Raw genomic sequence first — 26,352 nt, 5'->3', positions numbered from 1 at the left:
CTCACAATATTCCTCTATTCCCTAATACCTGCCATTCAGTGATTTCCATGTGAATGACCCTCTTAACTCCAGACCTCTCTGGAGTTTTTCCTCTACCTCCACCACACATAGGAAAACCACAGGAAACTGACATTACCAAAAACTTACTTCAAAACCATTAGTTCAAATCCCCCTTCCCTCTTATACTTCCAGCTTCTATCCCAAGACCTCCAAGTGGCTTCCTTCAATTCACTTCCTTCTTTTAACCTATTTAAGAATCTATCCCAAGCCAGTGTCCCCACTCCCTTACCCTCTATCACAGTCGCCTATCAAAACCTCAACTCTGCATGAACCCAACAATTTACTTTATGCCTGAACTCAGGCTGCTAGGCAGAAAATCACATAATTGGCATCTCTTGGTTTCACTTTAAATGAATCACAGAAACCTCAAATGGATGCCCACTGACTGCCAGACAACCCTGCTGAGTCTAAGACAAATGTTCTTCTGCCTCCTGCCCCCATGACTATGATATTCCATTCTTCTCTCCTCAAACCTTTTGCTTTTAGCTGATGACCTTGTATAGAGTGTATGATCAAATGGATACAGACCTGATTCTGTATCCATTTGTCTTCCCTCCTATACAATGAAGTGACTTCTTTCATTAGAGACCAATATCTTCACACGTGCTCTGGATCCCATCCCCTCTCACCTTTTTAAGGATTTTATTCCTTTGATCTTCCCCTAATTCTGTAAAATCTAATCTTAAACTGTCTTGTTTCTATAACTACACTTGATTTTCTTACTACGTTGTAGCTGCAGCTTCTCATTCTCCTCTGTTTGTTCCCCCTCCTCAACCCCATTTCTAAATATTGGAATTCTTCAAGGGCAGTCCTGGAGTTCTCTGTATAGTCTCAATCTAGGTAATTTCAGGTAATTTCATCCATTCCATGGCTATGAGTACCATCTTTGGGCTGATGGTTCCCAAATTAAATTTCTAAATTAGAACCCTCACCTAAACTCCAGATTCTTGTATCAATCTAAAGGTATCTCTGTAGGATGTCTCAAACATATCTATCTATAATTTGGTTTTTCTCCCAACACTTTTTCTCTTTGTTCCCAGTTGTGGTAAATGGCATCATGGTCCACTCAGTTGCTCAAGGCAGAAAATTGGGAGTTTTCTTTAATTCTTCCCTATGCCCTCTGCCCCAACTTCTAAATCTAGTTCATGAGCACAACCTATTGTTTTTTGCATCCAAGAAAAATGTCCCTGAGTAGGGATCAATTTCTTGCTATGTTTTTTTTCTTCTTTTTTTTCTTGTTTCCAATTTCCTGCTATAACTGAAACAACACTTAAGGAGCTCTTTTTTTTTTTTTTTTTTTTAGCGTTTATTTATTTTTGAGAGAGAGAGAGAGAGACAGAGCATGAGCAAGGGAGGGGCAAAGAGAAAGGGAGACAGAATCTAAAGCAGGCTCCAGGCTCTGAGCTGTCAACACAGTGCCCCACGTGGGGCTGGAACCCATAAACTGCGAGATCATGACCCGAGCTGAAGTCAGATGCTTAACTGACTGAGCCACCCAGGTGCTCCAACATTTAAGGATCTCTTAACATTGTTTTGTTTAAGACTTAAAAATCAAGATACCTAACTGAAATTCATTATGAAAACAAAAAATAACTAAAGGAAAAAAAAATCTTCATTTAGTTTTATATTCCTTAACAGATGCTTTCTTAAATACTTCACGAAAGTCTTGACAAAATAGTCACCAAGTGAAAATAGCCATATTCTACCATAGGGGTCCTTAATAATAGTATAGTTTCTAAATTCAAAGACACAAATTTTTGTCTTCTTATTGAAATCTAATTATATTTTAATTTTGATAGCATGTCATAATAAAATTGGCAGAATTTTTTTGTTATGGTACATAAAAAATGTGTGTTAGATTTTATCAAGTATGCTTTTAAATACAAATAATAAGAATGTAAAAGATATGGGCGCCTAGCAGCCTCAGTCGGTAGAGTATGTGATTCTTGATCTCTGGGTGTAAGTTTGAGCCCCATATTGGGTGTAGAGATTACTTTAAAAAATAAAACCTAATTACTTTTAAAAAATAAAATCTGGTGGGAATGCAAGCTGGTGCAGCCACTCTGGGAAACAGTATGGAGGTTCCTCAAAAAACTAAAAATAGAACTACCCTATGACACAGCAATTGTACTACTAGGCATTTATCCACAGGATACAGGTGTGCTGTTTTGAAAGGACACATGCACCCCCATGTTTATAGCAGCACTATCAACAATAGCCAAAGGATGGAAAGAGTCCAAATGTCCATCGATGGATGAATGGATAAAGAAGATATGGTATATTTATGTATATATATATATATATATACACACACACACACACACACACACACACACACACACACACACACAATGGAGTATTACTCGGCAATCAAAAAGAATAAAACCTTGCCATTTCAAACTATGTGGATGGAACTGGAGGGTATTATGCTAAGTGAAATTAGAGAAAGACAAAAATCATATGACTTCACTCATATGGGGACTTTAAGAGCAAAACAGATGAACATAAGGGAAGGGAAACAAAAATAATATAAAAACAGGGAGAGGGACAAAACAGAAGAGACTCATAAATATGGGGAACAAACTGAGGATTACTGGAGGGGTTGTGGGAGGGGGGATGGGCTACATGGGTAAGGAGCATTAAGGAATCTACTCCTGAAATCATTGTTGTACTGTATGCTAATTTGGATGTAAATTTTTAAAAATAAAAAAATAAAATTAAAAAAAAATCTGGGGTGCCTACGTGGCTCAGTCAGTGTCCAACTTTGGCTCAGGTCATGATCTCTTGGTTCATGAATTCAAGCTCCACAACAGGCTCTCTCCTGTCAGCGGGGAGCTTGCTTCAGATCTTCTGTCCCCTCTCTGCCCCTCCCCACCCATCAAAAATAAATAAACATTTAAAAAAATAAAAAATAAAAACAATAAAATCTCTAAAAAAGGAAGCCTGTAAAAGATAAAGCAAATTAAAAATAAAAATATTTTTGTATCCTTCCTGTTATTTAGTATTGGTTGGGAATCAATGTCTTTCTCCTTTGGTACATAAAACTAACATGGGATAGTAACTAACTTTTTCTGGGGGTCATGAACCTATAAGACATACTTCATAAAACTTACCATTCATCTCTCTAAGCAAAAAGGTGTCAAGCACATACATGTAAATATTTTCATATAATTTAGAGATTCACAAGTCCTGAGAACTCTAAGTATCCATGAATCCCAGGTTAATAATGTTTGATTTTGACAATTATAGAACAAAGTTCTAATGTTCTAATGAGTTGTTGTGAACCGTTATTACTGTATAAATTGAATTTAAGGCAAATTTAAGCACTGAATATATACATACAAAAAAGTCAGTGTTAATACATCCTTTAAGTCCCAAGGTTGGAGCCAGAGTTTGGCTTCAAGGATTGTAATATCTTATGAAAATTAATGTCTGATCCAATTCGGCAAGAGCTTTGTGAGAATAACTCTGTTTACTCTTACTTTAGGGCCCTTTTATGTTTTTATTAGCAAAACCATAATAAGCTCAAATTCATTTCAAATAATTAAATGCTATAGTCATAGTATTATAGCTAGCAATTCAGGAAGGCAGTGATACAAAATGAACACATTTTCTTTGTCTCTGTGCTTAACTGCATTGAGGGGGACTGCTTGACAATTGAATGCTGCTTGTTATTTTATTTATTTTATGTTTATTTATTTATTTTGAGAAAGAGAGAGAGAGAGAACATGAGGGGAAGGGGAAGAAAGAGAGGGAGAAAGAGAATCCCAAGCAGGCTCCATGCTGTCAGTGTAGAGCCCCATGGCGGGGCTTGATTTCACCAACTGTGAGATTATGACCTAAGCCAAAATCAAGAGTTGGATGATTAACTGACTGAGCCACCCAGGTGTTCCTGTTGCATGTTATTGTAGAAGGAAGATACATTTATGGGGTACCTGGTGGCTCAGTTGGTTAAGCATCCGACTTTGGCTCAGGTCATGATCTCATGGTTCATGGGTTTGAGCCCTGCATTGGGCTCTGTGCTGACAGCTTAGAGCCTGGAGCCTGCTTCAAATTCTGTGTCTCTCTCGCTCTCTGCTCCTCCCCCACTTGCGTTCTGTCTCTCTCTCTCAAAAATAAATAAACATTAAAAAAAATGTTTAAGTAAAAGAAAGATAAATTTAGAATCACTTCATGTTGTATTTAATACATGTTTTATCAGAACTCTATAAGCAATGCAAAAGTTTCAGAATCCAAGCAATCATGCATAACAAGGAACGTGTTATATTACCTATAAACAATTAGTAAGTGTTCAAATTGAAACAGGCCTTACCTGACAAAAATTTATTATTCTATGGCACCTGGGTGGCTCACTTGGCTCAGTGGGTGCTAGATTTCGGCCCAGGTTATGATCTCAAGGTTTGTGGGATTGGGTCCCGCATCAGACTGTGTGCTGACAGTGTACAGCCTGCTTGGGATTGTCTCTCTGCCCCTTCCTCATTCATGCCTGTGCTCACTCTCTCTCCTCTCAAAAATAAATAAATAAACTTTAAAAAATTTACTGATTTTTAAAATAATAATTAATATATACATAATATTTTAGCAATCCCTATCAAAATAACACCAGCATTCTTCACAGAGCTAGAACAAATAATCCTAAAATGTGTATGGAACCAGAAAGACCCTGAATTGCCTAAGCAATCCTGAAAAAGAAAACCAAAGCTGGAGGCATCACAACTGTGGACTTCAAGCTGTATTACAAAGTTGCAATCAACAAAACCATATGCTAATGGCACAAAAACAGACATATAAATCTATGGAACAGAATAGAGAACCCAGAAATGGACCCACAAACATATGGCCAACTAATGTTTGATAAAGCAGGAAAGAATATCCAATGGAATAAAGACTGTCTCTTCCACAAATGGTGTTAGGAAAGCTGGACTGTGACATGCAGAAGAATAAACCTGGACCACTTTCTTACACCACACACAAAGACAAACTCAAAATGGATGAAAGTCATAAATGTAAGACAGGAAGCCATCAAAATCCTCGAGGAGAAAGCAGGCAAAAACCTCTTTGACCTCGGCCGCAGCAACTTTTACTTGACATGTCTCCGGAGGCAAGGGAAACAAAAGCAAAAATGAGCTACTGGGACCTCATCAAGATAAAAAGCTTCTGCACTGCAAAGGAAATAATCAGCAAAACTAAAAGGCAACCAACGGAATGGGAGAAGATATTTGCAAATGACGTATCAGATAAAGGGTTAGTATCCAAAATCTATAAAGAACTTCTCAAACTCTCACCCAAAAAACAAATAATCCAGTGAAGAAATGGGCAAAAGACATGAATAGACACTTTTCCAAAGAAGACATCCAGATGGCTAACAGACACATGAAAAAATGCTCAACATCACTCCTTATCAAGGAAATACAAATCAAAACTACAATGAGATACCACCTCACACCTGTCAGAATGGCTAACATTAACAACTCAGGCAATGACAGATGTTGGCGAGGATGTGGAGAAAGGGGAACCCTTTGCACTGTTGGTGGGAATGCAAACTGGTGCAGCCACTCTGGAAAACACTATGGAGTTCCACAAAAAACTAAAAATAGAACTACCCTACAACCTAGCGATTGCACTACTAGGTATTTATCCAAAGGATACAGGTGTGCTGTTTCAAAGGGGCACATGCACCCCATTGTAAATAGCAACAATATTATTTATAGTTATCAACAATAGCCAAAGCATGGAAAGAGCCCAAATGTCCATTGACTGATGAATGGATAAAGATGTGGTATATATATACATACATACAATGGAATATTACTAGGCAATCAAAAAGAATGAAATCTTGCCAGTTGCAACAACATGGATGGAACTAGAGTGTATTATGCTAAGTGAAATATAAGTCAGAGAAAGACAAATATATGATTTCATTCATATGTGGAATTTAAGATCCAAAACAGATGAACATAAGGGAAGGGGAGCAAAAATAATATAAAAACAGAGAGGGAGACAAAGAGACATTAAGAGATTCCTAAATACAGAGAACAAACTGAGGGTTTCTGGCAGGGTGTTGAGTAGGGAGCTGGGCTAAATGCACAAGGGGGATTAAGGAAGACATTTTTGGGATGAGCACTGGGTGTTATATGTAAGTGATGAGTCACTAAATTCTATTCCTAAAATCATTATTACACTATATGTTAACTAATTTGGATTTAAATTTAAAAAAATAAAAATTAAAAAAATTAAAAAATAAAATATCTATAACATTTTATTTTATAAATGCTATAAAATTTATAAAATTTTATAGATATTTTAACAGTCTAAGAATATTTAAATATAATTATTTATAGTGATCATTAACAAATTAATAATAGATTACCATATTTCAGTGTGAGAGATGTTTCAAACAATAAGGCTGCAATTAGTACATCTTCTTTAAGCACTTTATTCCTTAAGTTCAGTCGAGCATGTGCTTCAGCTAGGGAAACTCTGAAAAAGAAAACTGATGCTAATCAAATATGTTGATATTATAAAGATAAAATATATTTTGGCGGGAATAAACCAAGTTATATGTGTATACAAGCCATGCCTTAAAGATCAGCATATTTTTACTTTAAAAAAAATATTAGTTTCTTTTCAAAGCATTTTTTTCCTACCAACTTCAATAAACTATGCCAGAACAAGCAAGTATCTTGACTTATTATCAGACTTCATATCTGCTCTGGCTTATCTTCATTTTTATGATTCTACACCCCCTTCCTCAATATACAGTTAGGAAAACTAACTCTTATAGTCACCTTTGGTGTTTTCTTCCAATTCTTCATCTATTTGAAGTCCTCACAGAATCTTGAAATTTTAGTTTTGAAAGAGGCCTTAAAGTTCAATCTCCAATCAGGTAATTAAATTTTCTCCACAATATCCCAGGCTACTTATTGTCCAGTCTCTTTCGAACATTTCCTATGGTTCACTGGGAATACATTCCTTTATCTTTTATTTTTAAACTAACCTTTGATTACCTAAAAAATCTCCCTCAGGGGCGCCTATATGGCTCAGTTAGGTAAACATCCAACTCTTGATTTCAGCTCAGGTCATGATCTCATGGTTTGGGAGTTCGAGCCTCACATAGGGCTCTGCAATGACAGCATGGAGCCTGCTTGGGATTCTCTCTCTCCTTCTGTCTCTCTGCCACTCCCTAGCTTTCTCTCCCTCTCAAAAATAAATAAACATTTAAAATTGAAAAAAAAAATCTCTTTCAAGCTCTCATTAGGCATATGTAATATACTTGAATGACTGCTGAACTTGGAAATCAGAAAACCTGGTCTAAGTCTCTAGACTTTACTAGCTGTGTGACTTCATATAAATCATTCACTTCCCGAAAATTTTTTGAATCCCAGGTATAAAATGGGGACAATAATAACTTACAGTTATTACGATTTCAGATAAAGCATTTGAAAATTTTGGGACTCACCCACAAAGAATATATAAATTTAAGCTGAAATTGGTTTCACTGAAATTTATACCCACTGGTTCTGTCTTCTGTGATTATAAAAAAAGCTTAATACTTCTTAAATATGACATCTCTTCAAATATTCAAAGACAACTTTTCTAGTTGTCCTATGTTTTCTTTTCTCCAAAATAAAATATTCCTAGCTCCTTTAATATGTCATAAGACATGGGGCACTTGGGTGGCTCAGTCATTTAAGCGTCTGAGTTTTAGTTTTGGCTCAGGTCATGATCTCATGGTTTGTGGGTTTGAGCCCCATGTCAGGCTCTGCACTGACAGTGTACAGCTTGCTTGGGATTCTCTGTCTTCCTTTCTCTCTGACCCTTCCCATGTCATGCTGTCTCTGTCTCTCTCAAAATAAATAAAATTTTTAAAAAGGTAAAAAAAAATGTCATAAGACAATTTTCAGGCCTTTCAACATTCTGACCACTCTCCTCATGACCAGATTTGGTTAATTTTTATTTATTTATTTTTTTCAGGGGCACCTGGTGGCTCAGTCAGTTAAGCATCCAACTTTGGCTCAGGTCATGATCTCACAGTCTGTGGATTCAAGCCCCACATCAGACTCAGTGTTGACAGCTCAGAGCCTGGAACCTGCTTCGGATTCTGTGTCTCCCTCTCTCTGCCCCTGCCCCACTCTTTCTCTGTCTCTCTTTCTCAAAAATAAGTAAACATTTTTAAAAAATGTTTTTAAACATATTCTTTTTCAGTATAGTATTACGATGTGAGTGTGATTTAACCAGCAATGTAGAGGTGAAGCAGAACTAGCATTTTTTCCCTCTTGATACTATGTTCTACTAACACAACCTGAATTCACAGTATTTTTAATAGCCATATTACATTGTTTATTCATATTAAGTAGAAAAAGAATAAAACCTCAAGTCTTTTTCATAATAAGCCATCAACCTTTTCTTATCCATTCATACTCAGACCAAGATCATCATTTGAGTCCTTGGAAATTACTCCAGAGTTGTTATTTTCAGATTTGGCTATTATGTTCCTGATATCCTCACCTAAGCTCCTTCTAAAATGTCGACCACAACAGAATATGTATAAAGCCTTTCAGGGAAGAGAAGAGAGTATTGTCCAGCTCTACTTCTCTAGAAGAGCAAGGATAGTGTTATTAGGTTCCTGTCTATAGAGGCAGGAGAAAAATTTAAGGTTTATGACTCTTATGAGTTCATTTACTTTGCTATTTCATAAACCTCACCTATACCCCTATACCTTCCAATTTCCACCATGGGAAGTAGATTTATCATATTAAAATGAACTCTGCTTTATATTTGGATTAATATAGTCAAATGTTAACTGGTTATAAATAAGGTTATATAAGTTTAAATAAATATCTTTTTGCTACAGAGAAAAAATATGAGAAAACAGGATTTCTGAGGCTTCAAGTATTGACTCTTTGAGTATTGATTGAGTAACTTTTTTTAAGGTAAGCTCCACACTCAACTAAAACCCAATGTGGACTTGAACTCATGACCCAGAGATCAAGAGTTGCATGCTTTACTGACTGAGCACCCCTGATGCGAGTATTTTAAATGTTACTTCAGAAAATGGAAAATATCACAAAATTCCATTTACTATTTTAAAATATCACAGTTGTTTTCTACTTTCTCTTCAGCACTTTTTTTTCAGCTCTATGAAGATAAATATAGAGTTGGAAAAGTTAACTAAACATATTTATCTCTTGTGGACCTATATCTGACATTTCCTTCTAGTCCTTCACTTACCGTATTGTATATTATAGTTATAGCATGTTATTTATGTATTTAATGGATTATTTTACTCCTGGTCCTAGTTCCTAACTTGTTTGAGATTATACATTAGTTTGTATCAAATGAAATATCAAGAGGGAACTGCTTAAATTATGGTACAGCCACATCAAAGCACACTGTAAAGCAGCTATTAAAACAGAATAAGGTAATTCCTTATGTTCTGATAGTATTATAATAGGTAAACCATACATAATTCCATTTGTGCAAAAGGAAAATATATCCATATGAATATATAGATATTTATATTTAGATCTTCCTCAACTTAGGAAATATCATAAGTCAAAAATACATTTAATATACCTAACCTACCAAACATAGCTTACCCTAGCCTGCCTTAAACATGCTGAGAACACTTACATCAGCCTTCAAAGCTGATTTTATAATAAAGTGTTGGCTATCTCACATAATTTATTGAATACTGCAATGAAAGTAAAGCACAAAATGGCTGCATGGATACAGCATGGTTATCAGTTTTACCCTTTTAATCTCGTGGCTGACTGCGGGCTGCAGCCTGCTGTCACTGCCCAGTAAGAGAGTATTGTACTGCATATTGCTAACCCAGGAAAAGATCAAAATTCAAACTTCGAAGTATGATTTCTACTGAATGTGTATCATTTTCACATCATTAAGTCGAAAAATCGTTAAGTTGAACCATCCTAAGTCAGTAAACTGTCTCTCTCTATAATATGTTTAACATATTCATTGACAAATATATAACATATTCAAATAAAATATGTATTTAATATACATCATAAATTTAAATTATATATTTGTACACGTTAGTATTTAGATGGATAATTTTGGGGGGCGCCTATGTGGCTCAGTCAGTTAAGTGTCTGACTCTTGGTTTCGGCTCAGGTCATGATCTCTGGGTTCATGAGATCAAGCCCCGCGTTGGGCTCTATGCTGACAGTGCAGAGCCTGCTTGGGATTCTCTGTCTCTCTCTGCTTCTCTCCCACTAGTGTGTTCTCTCCCTCTCTTTCTCTCTCAAAATAAATAAATAAACATTAAAAGAAATAAATGGATAATTTTTGGAAGAATACATAAAAACTGTTAACAGTGACAATCTCTCTAGAGAGTAGGACAGCAATGGGTAGAGTTAGCTGGACACCTTATTTATTACTTTAGACTTTTCTTTTACGGTGTCTATACTTTACTTTTATAATAAAAATTAGCTTTAAAAAACTTTAAGGAACAATAATAGATGTGTCTATTAAAGTATTTTAAAAGTACACAGAATAATATACTTAAAAAGAATTTTTTCTAGGCTCAACTAAAAAAAACCGGAGTGTAAAAAAGCCACGGTAAAAAAAAAAAATCAATCATTTGTATTTCAAATCAGTGCATTTTACTCAGACACATCTCATACAGAGATTCCAATAAAAAATAACTTAGTGAAAACATGTATTGGAGGTTCAAATGATGCAACAGTAGCGATTGTTAAGTCACCTTAAATTCTTTTGAAACAAGATAAATGAGAAATCAACCAACTAGCAATTCAAGAAACAAGTGAAACATAAATAAGTAAGTTAATCAAACACATCACTTAAAAATCAATACTGGCTTTAAAGTTTTATATTGAATACCTACAAATATTTTAATGCAGATGCTGACAGTTTTGATCCACTTATAGAATCTGTTCTGATTCTGCGACTTGCTAGATAATAGCCATGGATCATTCTTTCTGCCTCCAAACTGAATTCTACATTCAAATTCTTTGCAAAAGTCAGCAGCTAAATTAAAAATGTGAAAAATTAAAGAAATTCAAACTTTGTTATAGAATCTATAGTACAAAAATCCAAAGTTTGCATACTTTATTTACATCAAAGTTGATTAAATATCTGAGGCTGTCCCAAAGTCATTGAACACTTTAAATCATAGTCTTATACTTATAAATATTATTACAGTTTAGCCAGAATAATCTCTTCCTCCCTCTTAGTGCAGAAATGTCCTGTGCAATGTACTTGAATGACTATCAAGTCTTTGCTTCCAGTGGAAAAAAGGCTCACTCACCTCCTTTCTGTGGGAGAGAGGCTTCCCTCAACAGCTCATTTCCCTTTGAATAGCTTTAATTCTTTGACAATTTATTTCCTTATAACTTTCTCTCATGGGCCTTAGAGCTACTTGTTCTCCTTTTCCTTCCTTTTAAACACAAGTGATCACTAGCAATTGGAAGGCACTGTGTTAACTACTATGAAGGTAGGCCTTGGAGATTCCAATAAGCCTTCAACATAATGATTAGCACTATTTTTTCTGAACTTCGTGCTTTTATTCTTTCTGAGTGATTCTCAGTCCCTTAAATCCTTAATTCAGGGACATCATTTCCAGACTTTTCAACATCCTGGTTGTTTTCTGCTTTTTTCAACTCAGAATCAAAAGGAACATTTAATCATAATAAGGTTGCTATTAACTATATTTTAAATATAACTTTTTAAAGGATCTGTATATATCTTCTCTTCTTTATTCTCCTTACACTCCACAGTTCCCTCCAGACCTTCACAATTGGAAATTAATACCATTAATAATATCAGTAGCCTTCTCTAGGTTCTACCACATGGAGTCACAGTAATGTGCCACCTATCTCTGTCCTCAGGAAAGGACTTGCCCCAGCTACTGGAACTGCTGTCAGCATTGGTCTCCAGTCGTCAACTTCTTCAGGGAATGCCTCAGGACAGCCCATATCAAATGACTGACTGCAGCGGAAGTGGGGGCGGGTATTGTAAAAAAGTCCCTCTGTTTCTATCCAAAGCAGGACAATTCTGGTGGGTCTCTTTTAAGTCCAGAGCTCACTGTGGGGCTATCTTTGGGCCTGCGTCAGCAGCTTGACTACCTCCTCTGCCCAATCCTGCTCCTCTTCCCTTCCACAGATATTGATAGAAGAGCTAGAGGAGCACTCCCTAATAAACAATGGCACACTAAACTCTCAGTCAGCCTCTTGGAGAGCCCAGGCAGTGACACACTCCATCCAATCTGTTTTGTGTAATGGACAGTTTTATCTTCTGGAGAAATCATTTTCGGTGTTTCACAAGCCTAGTAAAGTCCAACTGTTCTCTATAGTCTGATGAATCAGCTATAAAATCTTTGGCCGGAGCTTCAAGGCTTATTGTAAATTTGCCAAATATTAATCCCAATGACTCTACAATAAAATTTTTGCTCCAGTCAGTTATGTCTTCTCATAGTTTTCCATGTATATTCATTTCTACTTTTATATCTTTGCTCCTACTTTTAATTCTGTTTAGAATGCCCATCCTTCCTGTCATTTAAATCATACCTTTCCTTAAGGACTAAAGTCTCACCTCCTTGAAGTCTTCCCAATTCTTGCATTCTACTTGATATCTTCCTTCCTGAATTCCTAAAGTACTTATAGTTAGCACCACCCAGCTTAGCACTTAAATTGTCCCTTAATGGTTTCATATATTTTGTTTATATCTCAATTAAATGATAAACTATTTAAAGAAGAAACTTTATTTTTTTTGTGAGAATATAAAAGAGTGAAATAGGTTAATATATATAAAATATTCAGTAAATACCTAATTAATAAATTCCAAGGGTTTGTTGTTGTTGTTTTTCAGGGAAAAACTGGGCAAAAATTTCTCTGGGTCATTAATATATGTAGACATAGATATAGATATAGATATAGATATAGATATAGATATAGATATAGATATAGATATAGATATAGGTATAGGTATAGATATAGATATAGTACCCTAATTCCTAGAGACTACTACTTTTTTCTTATATACTAAAACAAACAAAAAGAGCTACTTTATCATAAATATTGTTCTTTTTCTATTCTACGTCAATAAACAATGTTTTAAGTCCACCTCACTTTTCAACCTTTTACCCATGCAATCTGCCTACAAAGAAGGCAGGTATGAACAAAATTGTTAATGACTCATAGATTCCCACTCCCAATATTCCCTGCCTTTTACCTATCCTACCCAGATACTTTAACTCTAGTGTGGATAGATTTCTGAATAGTTAATATTAAAAAGGCTTCACTTGTAAATACTTGTATACCTTTAATAGCTGTAAAAATCATTACTGAATTTACATCATCTACTCTCAGGTTCTCTGAACATGCTGCACATTTCCATGTCAGGACATTGAAATGGGTTAGTGAGTCATGACAGGTATTCTCTAAAGTCAGAACTCTGAAGGCATTTACATAAAGTAAATCCTTTTGAATAGTATGTAATAAAAATGTAAATAACTGTATACCTATACAGCCTCTCATCATAATTTTCTATAGAAATATTCTATTGGTTTTCTTTTTATTGAGAAGTTTTAAAGCCATGTGGATAGTGGTGCAAATAATTAACATTTTAATATTTATGTCTTTACACAGTTTTTAATCTAATTATAATCCTAAATATTTTCTATGCAATGTCCTTAAAATATTTAAAAGCTGAAAGGGACTTGGAATAAAATAATTCTAAATAAATAAAATTGGATGCTGAAAGTGAGTTCTATTTAAATTGAGAAACCTTAGCACATGTATTCTTGGTAATCATTTCTTCTACCTCTACCTTTTCAAAATCTTCAGTTGTGAACTTCTTAGAAGCTACATAAAGGAGCTCTTCAGGATCGATGGCTTTCTTTAAAGTGTGTTGCACAGTAGAAATAAGTGGGTAGCAAGAAGATGATTCATTGCAGTTAATCAATAATCCAAACGCCTCTACAAGATTAGCTGGAATCAAACTGCAATCCTACATCAAATGAAAATGTAAAAGGCAAACATGAAACTCTGGCATTTCCACAAACACTTTAGATAATTATAAATTAAATACTGTTTATAATTATTTATATTATTAATATATGTATATTATAATAATATGTTATATACCTATTATTTTTACTTCATTATTTGACATTATTAATTATTATTTAAAGTGTTTCCTGAATAGCATGGGAACTTACTATGACCAATTTTTAATGCTCTTTATTAATTTCTTACACATTATTCACTAAAGCCTACTCTACTGCCTATTCAAATAATAATTTCTAGTAAACAGACACCTGCTTTGCATGACTAAAAAAAATGAAAATTTTCAGACAATTGCACTGTTATTTAGTCCTAGTACCTGATTAAGGATAGAAATGGGTTAATAACAAAACATTAAGAACAACAAAAACATTAAGATTAAAATTTGTGATTAAATTCCATAAACAACAATCTAAAAATAAAAAATACATATACCTTACCATCCGACCAATGAGAGTGTTGGTTTTCTGCATATTTCTCCTTGAAGATGAATCCATATCAACAAAAGACCAAAAACTGCACTGAACTGGAAAAGTCATTTGTTGATTAATATCATCCCCAAACTTCTTTCCTGGGATGTATACTGTGATGCTTCTGCTTTCCACAACTAAGTAAAAAGACATTGCCCATTTGTTATTTACGTTTATTTTAGTCTATATGTCTATAAATAACTAACAAATATTATTTTTAATAAGAAATACTATTATATAGAATTTTACTGTCTAAATGTGGGACAGTAAAGACACAAGTACATTTGGTTGTTTTATAAGATATGGCTTAATTGGAGGATCTAATAAAAAGAATAAGGCAAGAGGGGTGCCTCAGTCGGTTAAGCATTTGGCTCTTGATTTTGGCTCAGGTCATACATGATCTCATGGTTCGTGTGTTTGAGCCCCATGGTCGGGCTCTGTACTGGCAGTGCAAAACCTGCTTGGGATTCTCTGTCTTTCTCTCTCTCTGCCTCTCTCCTGCTTGCTCTCTCTCTCTCAAAATAAATAAGTAAACATTTATTAGACTTTAAAAAAAAACAACAAGGCAAGAAAAATATTTGAAAGTTTATGTGTCCCATGACTTGATGAGAACAGCAGTCCAAAGCATGTAGCTAGAATTATGGTCAGTGTCTGGGTAGTATAGGCAGAGAGTTAAGACACTGGTTATATTAGTGCAGGCTTATAAGGGGGGCTGAAATTAAGCAATATTCTTTTATGTGGAAAAAAAAAAGGATATCTATATGAGAGTGAAAGAGAATAAGATTGATAGAGAATATAAACTACAATGACTAGGGGAAAATATATCTCAAATTCAACATGCTAAAAACCAAATTCATCATTTTTCCTTCTCAAATGGCTCTGTGTGCATTATTTGCAATTAGAGGAATCACTATCCAACTACTTAAAACCCAAACAAACAAAAAAAATCTAGAAACAACATAGTTTCCTTTTTATCTTTCCTTCATCCCTTATAACCATTAAACCTATGGGTTCAATCCTAGGATTCCATATTCCAAATATTTCTCAAATTAAACTTCTCTTTATTCATGATAAGAGAGTCTTTTCTTTATATTTATCTTTCTCTTGGGTCATAAGGTAAATACATATTTAACTCTATAGAAACTGCCAGAGCAGTTTTCAAAATGGTTGCACTATGTTATACTTTCACATACAGTATATAAGAATTCCAGTTTTTCCATATCCTTGGTAACATCTGTTTTCAGTCTTTTTAATTTTTGCCATTCTAGTAGCCAGGGCCAGTTACTTAATTTTTTTTTAATGTTTTATTATCCAAAGTTGAGATAGAGGGAGAAAGAGCGTGAGCAGGGGAGAGGCAGAGAGAGAGGGAGACACAGAATCCAAAGCAGGCTCCAGGCTCTGAGCTGTCAGCACAGAGCCTGAAGCGGGGCTTGAACTCACAAACCATGAGATCATGCCCTGGGCTGAAATCGGACACTTAACTGACTGAACCACCCAGGCACCCCCAGGGCCAGTTACTTAATATGTGGGGCCTAGTGTAAACTAAAAATCTGGGCTCCTTAATCAAAAGCAGGGGAAAAGATGCTATTAAGAGTACTAACATAAAAAGCTTTTTCCTTTAAGAATATTTTATTACTTATGAAATGTAATAGGACTGATGTGGAGAATTTAGAACCATTATGCTTTACTCGTAAGAATATAAAATTCCACAGCCACTGTGGAAAACAGTTTGGTGATTTTTCATAAAGCTACACATAGAATTACCTTATGACCCAGCAATTCCACTTTTAAGTATACACCGAAGAGGTGAAAGTAGGGACTCAAACAGATACTTGGACTCATGTTCACAGCAACATTATTCACAATAGCCAAAAGGCAGAAACAACCTAAGTTTCTCTCAACTAATGAATGAATTTTTTAAAAAAGTGGTATATACATAAAATGGGATATGATTCAGCAATAAGAAGAAAAGAGATTCTTAAATAGACAAATTCATAAAGACAGAAAGTAGAACAGAGGTTACCAATGGCTGGAGGTACAGGGGAATAGGGTTATTGTTCAATGGGTACAGAGTTTCTGTTAGGGATTATGAAAAGTTTTGGAAATGGATAGTGGTATTAATTACATAACATTGTGAATGTACTTAATGCCACTGAATTGTACACTTAAAAATGGTTAAAATGGTACATTTTATGTTACGTGTATTTCACCATAGAGGGGAACTCCTTCGACTTGAAAAAGAACATCTACAAAAAACCTACAGCTAACTTCATATTTAATGGTAACAAAACTCAAAGCTTTCCTGCTAAGATCAGAAACAAGTCAAGGATGTCTCCTTTCACCACTGTTTTTCATCATCAGAGCTGAAGTCCTAATTAATATACTAAGACAAGACAAGAAAAGAAATCTCGCCTAATACAAATTCACATGTTAGCACAACTGAGAGAAAAATTAAAACAGTGCGTTTTCATATTAAATTCCTTTCTTTATTAATACAGGTAAAATGAGAAGTGCCATTTAATATAATTTCTCAGTTCCTAAAATGTGTACAATATGATCTTAACTGTTAAGTAATTCCTTGACACTGATGAGACTATAAGTTAAACAGGTGATGGAATGCAAGCTGGTACAGCCCCTCTGGAAAACAGTATGGAGGTTTCTCAAAAAACTAAAAATAGAACTACCGAACGACCCAGCAATTGCACTACTAGGTATTTATCCAAGGGATACAAGTATGCTGTTTCTTAAATTTTTTTTTTTAACGTTTATTTATTTTTGAGACAGAGAGAGACAGAGCATGAACGGGGGAGGGTCAGAGAGAGGGAGACACAGAATCTGAAACAGGCTCCAGGCTCCGAGCTGTCAGCACAGAGCCCGACGCGGGGCTCGAACTCACGGACCGCGAGATCATGACCTGAGCCAAAGTCGGCCACTTAACCGACTGAGCCACCCACGTCCCCAGGTATGCTGTTTCAAAGGGACACATGCACCCCAATGTTTATAGCAGCACTATGAACAATAGCCAAAGAATGGAAAGAGCCCAAATGTCCATCGGTGGATGAATAAAGAAGATATGGTATATATACTCGGCAATCAAAAAGAATGAAATCTTGCCATTTGCAACTATGTGGATGGAACTGGATGGTGTTATGCTAAGTGAAATTAGAGAAAGACAAATATTGTACGACTTCACTCATCTGAGGACTTTAAGAGACAAAACAGATGAACATAAGGGAAGGGAAACAAAAATAATATAAAAACAGGGAGGGGGACAAAACATAAGAGACTCATAAATATGGAGAACAAACAGAGGGTTACTGGAGGGGTTTTGGGAGGGGGGGATGGGCTAAATGGGTAAGGGATTAAGGAATCTACTCCTGAAATCATTGTTGCACTATATGCTAACTAATTTGGAAGTAAATTAAAAAAAAAAAAAAAAGGCCACTTCATCAACAAAAATTTTTTAAAAAGTTAAACAGGTGAAAATTAATTCGAAAAAAATATTGTTTACCTGATTGAAGCTGTTCTAGTTTATCTTTTTTGTGTGAAGCCAAGTCTCCTATAAAGCAGATACCACCTTTAGCTAGCAAAGCACTGCCAGCTTGAATACTAACTGCTCCAGTTCCATACTTATTCCTGGATAGAGTAGGAAAAATTTCAGTAGACACTGGATGACGTATGCCACGAGGCACAAGTTTTATACTAAAATTCAAAAGCCTAGGAAAAAATAAATTATTCATTACTATTATTTACTATTTGATTTTCAGAAGTCATAATGTATAACAGCTACACAATTAAATTTGATTCAGTGTTTAGTAAGGAACTTTTTCTTTTTTTAAAGACTTTATTTCTAAGTAATCTTTACACCCAACATGGGACTTGAACTCACAACCCCAAGATCAAGAGTTGCATGCTCTACCAACTGAGCCAGCCAGGTACCCCACCCCTAGTGAACACTTTTGTTAGGGATAAAACCACTTTTGAGACTTGGTCCTTAATTTGGAAAGCTCACAGCCTAGCAAAGGAGACATAAACAAAAAACTAAAACACAATGTGGTAAGTACTAAAATAATATCATGAGAACATCCATATCAGAGTATTATTTCTTTCAGGAAGGAAGTTAGAGAAAGGTACAAAGAGATGACATTTGATCTGGGCCTTCCTCTTTACGGATTGCTTTCTCTTGTTTATTCAGAATGTTTGCATTTAGGCTTGCCAATAGCCCATCACGACTATTCCTGCTGCCTATATATCATGGTAACTCTTGATACATCTTCTTGTTTTCTAATTTCTTTGCCAATTGCCTGAGCCTCTTAATTTCTCAAATTTAAATTCTAAGAAAGGATGATGATTATTTTAAGCTTAGCTTTCAAATCTGATGCCACAGAAATCATAGCTCATTGGTGAAATCAACTATGATGAATAGACACAGACATATAGTACAAAAGGGTGAAGTAGTATTCCTTAAATGTGGATAGGTTATGTGGGGTAATGGGTTCTACTTACATAAATGGGTTAGAAAAAAGCTTAGGGCAGAAAGCTGCCACCATGAGGCAAAAAGCACCCAAAGTTAGCTATCGAGATACTGTAATGGGAGCACTAGTAACTTGTTATATCATCTGCAGGAAATTACTTTCCATCTGGTACCAATGTACCTTAATCACAAACTCCACTTGCCCCCCAGACCCTTTGCTTCTTACACACACAAGTTAATGATTACTGTCTGATTGTTTTCTCCACGTTCATCACATGTGTAAGATCTTGTTTTCTTCACATTCCTCATATGGGTAATATCTTGTGAGCTCAATAAATACAGAGATAAAACCCCTATTTGGGGCTCTTGTCTCCTCCTGGACATTAGCCTCCCTCATATTCAATTTTGCATCCACTCTCTTGCTGGACAAGAGAGAACTTCAGACTCATAGTCTGCAACAAAGTTGATATAAAGTTTCTAGTGTATATGCCATTCCAAGGAATTTGGATGTTGGTTTGTAAAATGGGGGAACGAGATTTAGAAAGAAACTTTTGCAAGCCTGTAGAGCAGTGTTTTTCAACCTTGGCTTACATTAAAATCACCTGGGGAGATTTAAAAAATTCTAATGTCAAGCCCCAGCCCAAACCATGAAATTAGAATTCCTGGGGTGAGCCAGTCATAAATATATATATTTTTTACTTCTCCCAGGTAATTCTAATATGCAGGCAGGCTCAGAACCTAGTTATATAGAAAAATGGGCCTCAAACTTGTCTACACATTGGAATCTAATGAGGAACTTTTAAAAATACTGATAGAAGGTTATATAATGTAAGGTCAAAATACAAAAATCAATTATATTTCTATATTCACAGAAAATATTTGACGAATGAAATTAATAAAACACTACCATTTTTAATAGTATTAATATTTTCAAATATTTAGAAATAACTTTAGCAAAATGTATGTATGACCTTTATAAAACATTGCTGAGAGAAATTAAGGGGGATTTAAATAAATGGAGATACACATAGATTAAAAGATTCAACATTGTTATAATTTAAATTCTCCCTAAAATTGATTTATAAGTTAAATGCAGTTCCAACAAAAATCTTCAATGGGCTTTTTTGGAGGGTAGGTGAGTAGTATTAACCTCTGGATTCTAAACTTTATAAGAAAATGCAGGATTCTCAACTTTCTAAGAAAATGCAAAGGACCTAAAATAATGAAAAAGAATCTTGAAAATGAAGAATAAAGTTGCACCACTTGATTCAAAACTTTACATAGAGCTACAATAATCAAGAATTATGATATTGGCATAATTATAGACAAATGGGTCAAAATAACAGAAAAGAGTTCAAATAGATTTATACCCAATTCAATTTTATACCTAGTTTATACCCACTTCAACTGATTTTCAACAATGGTACCAAAGCAGTTCAATGGGGAAGGGAATTCTTCTCAACAAATGGTATGGGAAGACTGGATAAATGCATAGAAAAAAACCATTAACCTGACTCTTACCTCACACCATATACAAAAATTAATTTATGATGTATAAAAGACAACATAAAAGCTAGAACTATAATGCTTCTAGGAGAAAATATAAAAGAGTATCTTCATGACCTTAGGGTAGCCAAAGATTTCTTAGATAGAATCCAGAAAACACTAAACTTAAAAAAAACAATAAATTGACTTTCAACAAAACAAAAAAGTCTGCTCATCAAAGACATTTTTAAGAAAAAAATACTAGTTTTAGATTGAAAGAAAATTTTCATGACACATATATGTGACAAAGGACATGCATCTAGAACAACCCCACTTAAAAGTGAGCAAAAGACTTGAACAGACACTTCATAAAAGAAGATAAATGAGCAGCCAATAAGCACATAGAAAAAAATTCAGATCAGTAGTCATCAGGGAAATGCAAATTACAACCATAATGTGATACCATTTCATATGCACCAGAATGGCTAAAGTGAGAAAAGACTGACACCACCAAGATGTTGGTGATGATAGAAACAACTGGAACCTTACGTTGTTAGTAGGAATGTAAAATGGTATAATCACTCTGGAAAACTGTTCGGCAGTTTCTTATAAGGTTAAATATATACTTATCTAATGACATAGCAATTCCATTCCTAGGTATTTATCAAAGATAATGAAAACATAGATCCACAAAAAGGCCTGTAGAGGAATGTTTACAGCAGATTCATTTATAATAGTCAAAACATGCAAAACCCAATGTCCATCACTAGGAAAATGGATAAACATATTCTGCTATATTTATGTAATCTGCTATATTTATGTAATCATAAATAATCATCAATAAAAACAATGAGCTACTGATACACACAACTGGATCAACCTCAAATACATATAGAGTGAAAGAGAGGCATTATATGATTCCATTTTTATGAAGTTCAAGAACAGGAAAATTGACCTTGGTTACAGAAATTATGTATGTAGATAGGAATTGATTGAAGGAACTTTCTGAGGTGATGGAAATGTTCTGTATCTTACTGTGGTGGTGGTTATAGCAATATATATACTTATCAAAACTCATTGAATTATATACTTAAGATCTGATTATTTACTGATTATTTAGTTATAAATTTTAACTAAAAAATAAAAAACCTCAATTCTCTTGTACTACCCCAAATACCATAGGAAAAGTCAAAGGTTAATGACAAACAGGAAAAGGCACAAAGGCATTAATTTATAGGAGGTATCACAAATCATTTAGAAATAAGCAATAGAAAAGGTGACAATGGTCAAGGAGGTTTATAGAAAAATAATAAAAGTGTTTAACAAGCTCTTGGGGTGCCTGGGTGGCAGTCAGTTAAGCGTCTGACTCTTGAATTCAGCTCAGGTCTTGATCTTAGGGTCATGTCCTGCATTGGGCTCCACAATGGGTGTGAAGCCTACTTTTAAAAAAAAAAGAGTTTACAAGCTCTAAATAATGCTAAAACTTTTTTTTTTTAATTTATTTTTAAGCAATCTCTACACCCAATGTGAGGCTTGAACTCAACCCCAAGATAAAGAGTTGCACACTCCACCAACTGAGCCAGCCAGGTGCCCCACTAAAACTTACTTCTAATTTAAAAAATGCCATTCAAAGTCAAATACCATTTTCCACCCATCGGATTTAAAAGTTTGACCATACCCAGTGTTGGTGAGGCTGTGAGGAAAGAAATACTCTCATGCTCATCAGTGGAGGATTAAATTAGTGCAATCTGTAGCAATTAGTACCACATTTACATTGAAATTTAATTAATTTGCTAAAATTAAATTTTAGCAAAACATCATCTGTCCAACAAACCTAATTTGCATTTTTTAAATTTTAAATTCTATAAATTTGTTTTTGCTTTACAAATGCATCCAAGGTATTAATACAAGAAGCTTATTCCTAGCTTTTTGAACATGTAAGTAACTTTAAAAATGGTACTTGCTAGTGGGGAGCCCCAAAATGCTGAGTAGAAGCTTATTCCAAAGTTAGGGTGATAGTCCCAGAACAGTAATTTTGGTACTTTCCACAGCCTTATTTTGGCACAGTGAATCAGTATTATTGAATGGAATCTTGTAGAAAAATAAGACAATGGTTTGTTGGTTCTTGGTTGGGGTGGGGGGAGATTACTTTGAAATGAAAATAAAGTACAAAAGCGGAATGTGGAGTTAGGGAATTGAGGAAAAGGAAAAGGAAGTCTGTGAAGGATATATTTATTTGTAAAGGTGTGAGTGGGAAAATTGGTTGAAACTTTTGAGTGGTTAAATCCTCAAAATATTGAAAGCAAATATCCAATTTATTAATTCCTGTGTTTAAAGTTTTGAACTCCATTAATAAAAGTTTATTTAAATATTTATACTGCCCAGATAATTCTAAACATTTGTCTTATAATAATGCTCATGGAAAGGATTTATGCAAATAAATGTGTGACCAATTTATAATTTGAAAACATTCATGTCACATATTTTACCTGTCTACAAGTAGAGTATCACTTGTCATGATTAAAATATCCAGGCAATCTTTCAGTTCCTTGTTACGGTCACTTGTCTGTACTAGACTCATCAGCAAACATAGCTTGAGCAAATTGTAAGTCCCAGGAGGAACAATTTGTGATGCAAAGATATTGGCAAGTATCGCTGTAAATTTCCAGCATGAGCTGGAAGTCAAAGAGAGGAGATACCTAAAATTGTCGCTTATTCCTGAAGGAACTGAAAGTAAACATATATTAAAAAGGGTTTTAAAATAAGAAAATGACATTATAGATATCTAATCCCATTTATCAAAAATATTACCAAATTGTAGCTCTTCTAGCGATGCCATATTCAAATTCTTATAATATTAAATTATGATTAAAGGTCACTCTGGTCTCTCAATTTTATCTCAGGGAATGTAATAAAATGAAACAGTTACCCCATGTGTCCACATAAATTGGCTGTGGGGTACAAGCAAATCCCTCATTCTTCTCCTTTTAAGACCTATGTAAACCAAGCCAGATCATGGGGCACCTGTATTGCAGTGTTTGCTTCTATATGTTTGAAATAATATCATCTTTAGTGAGGGCTAACCAGCAGAAGGGGAAATTTTTGAATGTTGTTGTTAAAAGGGAAGATTTAGGGGCGCCTGGGTGGCTCAGTCGGTTAAGCGTCCGACTTCGCCTCAGGTCACGATCTCGCGGTATGTGAGTTCGAGCCCCGCGTCGGGCTCTGTGCTGACTGCTCAGAGCCTGGAGCCTGTTTCAGATTCTGTGTCTCCCTCTCTCTCTGACCCTCCCCCGTTCATGCTCTGTCTCTCTCTGTCTCAAAATAAATAAAAAAAAAAAAAAAACGTTAAAAAAAAAAAAAGGGAAGATTTAGGGTGCCTGGGTGGCTCAGTTGATTAAGTATCCAACTCTTGGTTTTGGCTCAGGTCATGATCTCACAGTTTGCAGAGTTTAAGCCCCGTATCAGGCTCCATGCTGGCAATGCAAAGCCTGCATGGGATATTCTCTTTCTCTCTCTCTTTCTCTCTCTCTCTCTCTCTTCTCTGCCTTCCCCTGCTCACTCCCTCTCTCAAAACAAATAAAAATACACAAATAAAAGGGAAGATTTATTCTCCACTACTTTGAAAGCACTGCACTGTACTATACTGTAACATTCTAGATCTTTTCTACTCCCTTACTCTGTCCAGCTCCTGAAATGAGCCTTTTAATCCACTTGATCATTGAGAAGAATTGCTATGCATGCATAAGCCAGTTCCTTTCTCCTAACTCTTGGGCTGCCATCATAGAGCAATGATTTCTTCTATGCATCCATGGCCATGGACCGAGGGAAGCCTACCTTAGTGTAGCTATTGCCACATTTGGGTGGTTAAATCTGCCTACTTCTGGAATGCAACATGAGAAAGCACACTTTCTCACCTACATATAAGTCCTGTTCTCCTACCAAATCAATAAATCTGGGAATACTTCACAGAAGAAAATATTTTAAATGTCACTAAAATATCTATTGTCCATTAGTGCTTTCTTTGTTCAATATTTTTATTCTTCTAAGAAGCTTTTCTCTTCAAGACAAGCAGAGGTATCTAGAATCTAATTGCATTTATTTTTTATTTTTTAAATTTTTATTTATTTATTTAGATATTTATTTATTTATTTTGACAGAGAGGGCAAGCATGCACATGAGCAGGAGAGAGGCAGAGAAAGAAGGAAAGAGAGAATCCCAAGCAGGTTCCTTGCTGTCAGTACAGAGCCTGACTTGGGGCTTGATCTCACGAACTGTGGATCATGACCTGAGCCAAAATCAATGTTGAACAGTTAACTGACTGAGCCACCCAGGCTCCACTATTTTTTTATCTTAAAGAGGGAAAGAGAACACAAATGAGTGAGACAGGCAGAGGGGGATAGAGAATCCCAATCAGGCTCCGTGCTATCACCACAGAGCCCGGTGCTGGGTTAGATCCTATGACCCTGGGATCACGGCCTGAGGCAAAACCCTGAGTTGGATGCTCAACCAAATGAGCCACCAGGTGCCCCAAACAGATTTTATTTATTTATTTATTTATTTATTTATTTACTTACTTACTTACTTACTTATTTTCCTTGAGAGAGAGGGGAGGGCACACACACATGCATGAGTGTGAGCAGGGGAAGGGCAGAGAGAAAAGGACAGAGAACCTTAAGCAGGTTCCATGCCCAGTGCAGAGACTGAGGGGCCAGATCTCACAACCATGAGATCATTACCTGAGCCAAAATTGAGAGTTCATGCTTAACTGATTGAGCCATCAGGTGCCCCTAGAATCTACTTGCGTTTAACTCAACTTGGGCCTCTATTATTGCAGACGATTATCTAGTGATTCCTAAATAAATAAATAAATAAATAAATAAATAAATAAATAAATAAATCTAAAATCTAAAATCTAAAATCTAAAATCTAAATCTATTCAAGATTTAACCAGTCCTTCCTGAACATTTAAATATTTATATGCCAAGTTAAAAGAGTAGGTCTGCTCTCCTCTTTTACTTGATGCTTATTTGTGTTGGAGTTGTTAAAGGAAATTACTAGTAATAAAGGTGATATTTTGGCCCCCATCTGCCTTTCTCTTTTGTCTTGTTTCTTGATTGGTTCAGAACTCAGATGAGGAATAGGATGCTATTTTATTGGGTTCTTTTTCTCAGACAACAAGTTACTTAACATTGCCTTAGCTAGAAAATAAAAGGTGGGGTGAAAAACCTTTTGGTGAATCTCAAACTCCTGACATCTGGACACAATTTTCTCATTGCTAATCATGAAAAAAATAAAAATAAAGTTTAGGCAAAAAAAGGAATCCTTCCTCTGGGCAAGGGTCTACATTATCACATTTTCTTTCTTTCATAGACTTTATTATCTGTAATCATCTTATTGATTAGTTTATAGGTTTATTCACTATCTACCATATGATTAAGAGAAGGAACCTTGATTGTCCTGATTACAGCTATATCTCTAGAGCGTAAAAGAGTGCCCAACAATACTTATTTCCTGAAAAAAATACTTATTTCCTGAACACAAGGACTTAAATTTAATTATGTTTTAAATATGATACTAATAATTTCCTTACCTTCTGGATTACAAGAAATGATACTGTTTGCCTCTATACAGACAGCAGTTTGTGAAGTTCTTACACAGGTTGGAATTCCAATAATTTTATACTCATTTCCTATATTCATTTTACTCACAGATTCATCTAAAATTATTAAACACAAAAGAAAGTATGTATTCACTAAATGAAACTTGTACGTGATCAAATGGTTCAATGATCTAGAACTAGTAACAATTCAGTAGTTGA

General features: G+C 35.1%; 1 protein-coding gene across 4 annotated transcripts in view; it reads right to left on the bottom strand.

Annotated features, from left to right (window-relative positions):
• The window catches only part of MCMDC2 (minichromosome maintenance domain containing 2), a 45,142-nt gene that overhangs the window by 9,075 nt on the left and 9,715 nt on the right, over positions 1 to 26,352 (bottom strand). For 2 of the 4 annotated variants that reach the window (XM_047074002.1, XM_047074000.1), the window contains 6 exons: positions 26,125 to 26,250; positions 23,024 to 23,261; positions 18,087 to 18,292; positions 14,546 to 14,712; positions 13,870 to 14,049; positions 6,372 to 6,540 (listed from right to left, as the gene is read on the bottom strand). In XM_047074002.1, coding sequence (XP_046929958.1) covers positions 6,526 to 6,540; positions 13,870 to 14,049; positions 14,546 to 14,712; positions 18,087 to 18,292; positions 23,024 to 23,261; positions 26,125 to 26,250 — 932 coding nt within the window. In that variant the 3' untranslated portion in view covers positions 6,372 to 6,525. Of the gene's footprint in view, positions 1 to 6,371; positions 6,541 to 10,927; positions 11,071 to 13,869; positions 14,050 to 14,545; positions 14,713 to 18,086; positions 18,293 to 23,023; positions 23,262 to 26,124; positions 26,251 to 26,352 lie in introns of those variants that run through there. The other 2 variants (XM_047074003.1, XR_006961108.1) reach the window with 2 other exon arrangements.

The sequence above is a fragment of the Lynx rufus genome, unplaced genomic scaffold, assembly GCF_022079265.1.
Source record: "Lynx rufus isolate CCGP_SWC_20201006 ecotype Redwood Valley unplaced genomic scaffold, mLynRuf1.p SCAF_12, whole genome shotgun sequence".
NCBI lineage: Eukaryota > Metazoa > Chordata > Mammalia > Carnivora > Felidae > Lynx > Lynx rufus.
Note: the sequence above shows the minus strand (reverse complement) of the source record. Positions and strands in the feature narration are given on the sequence as shown.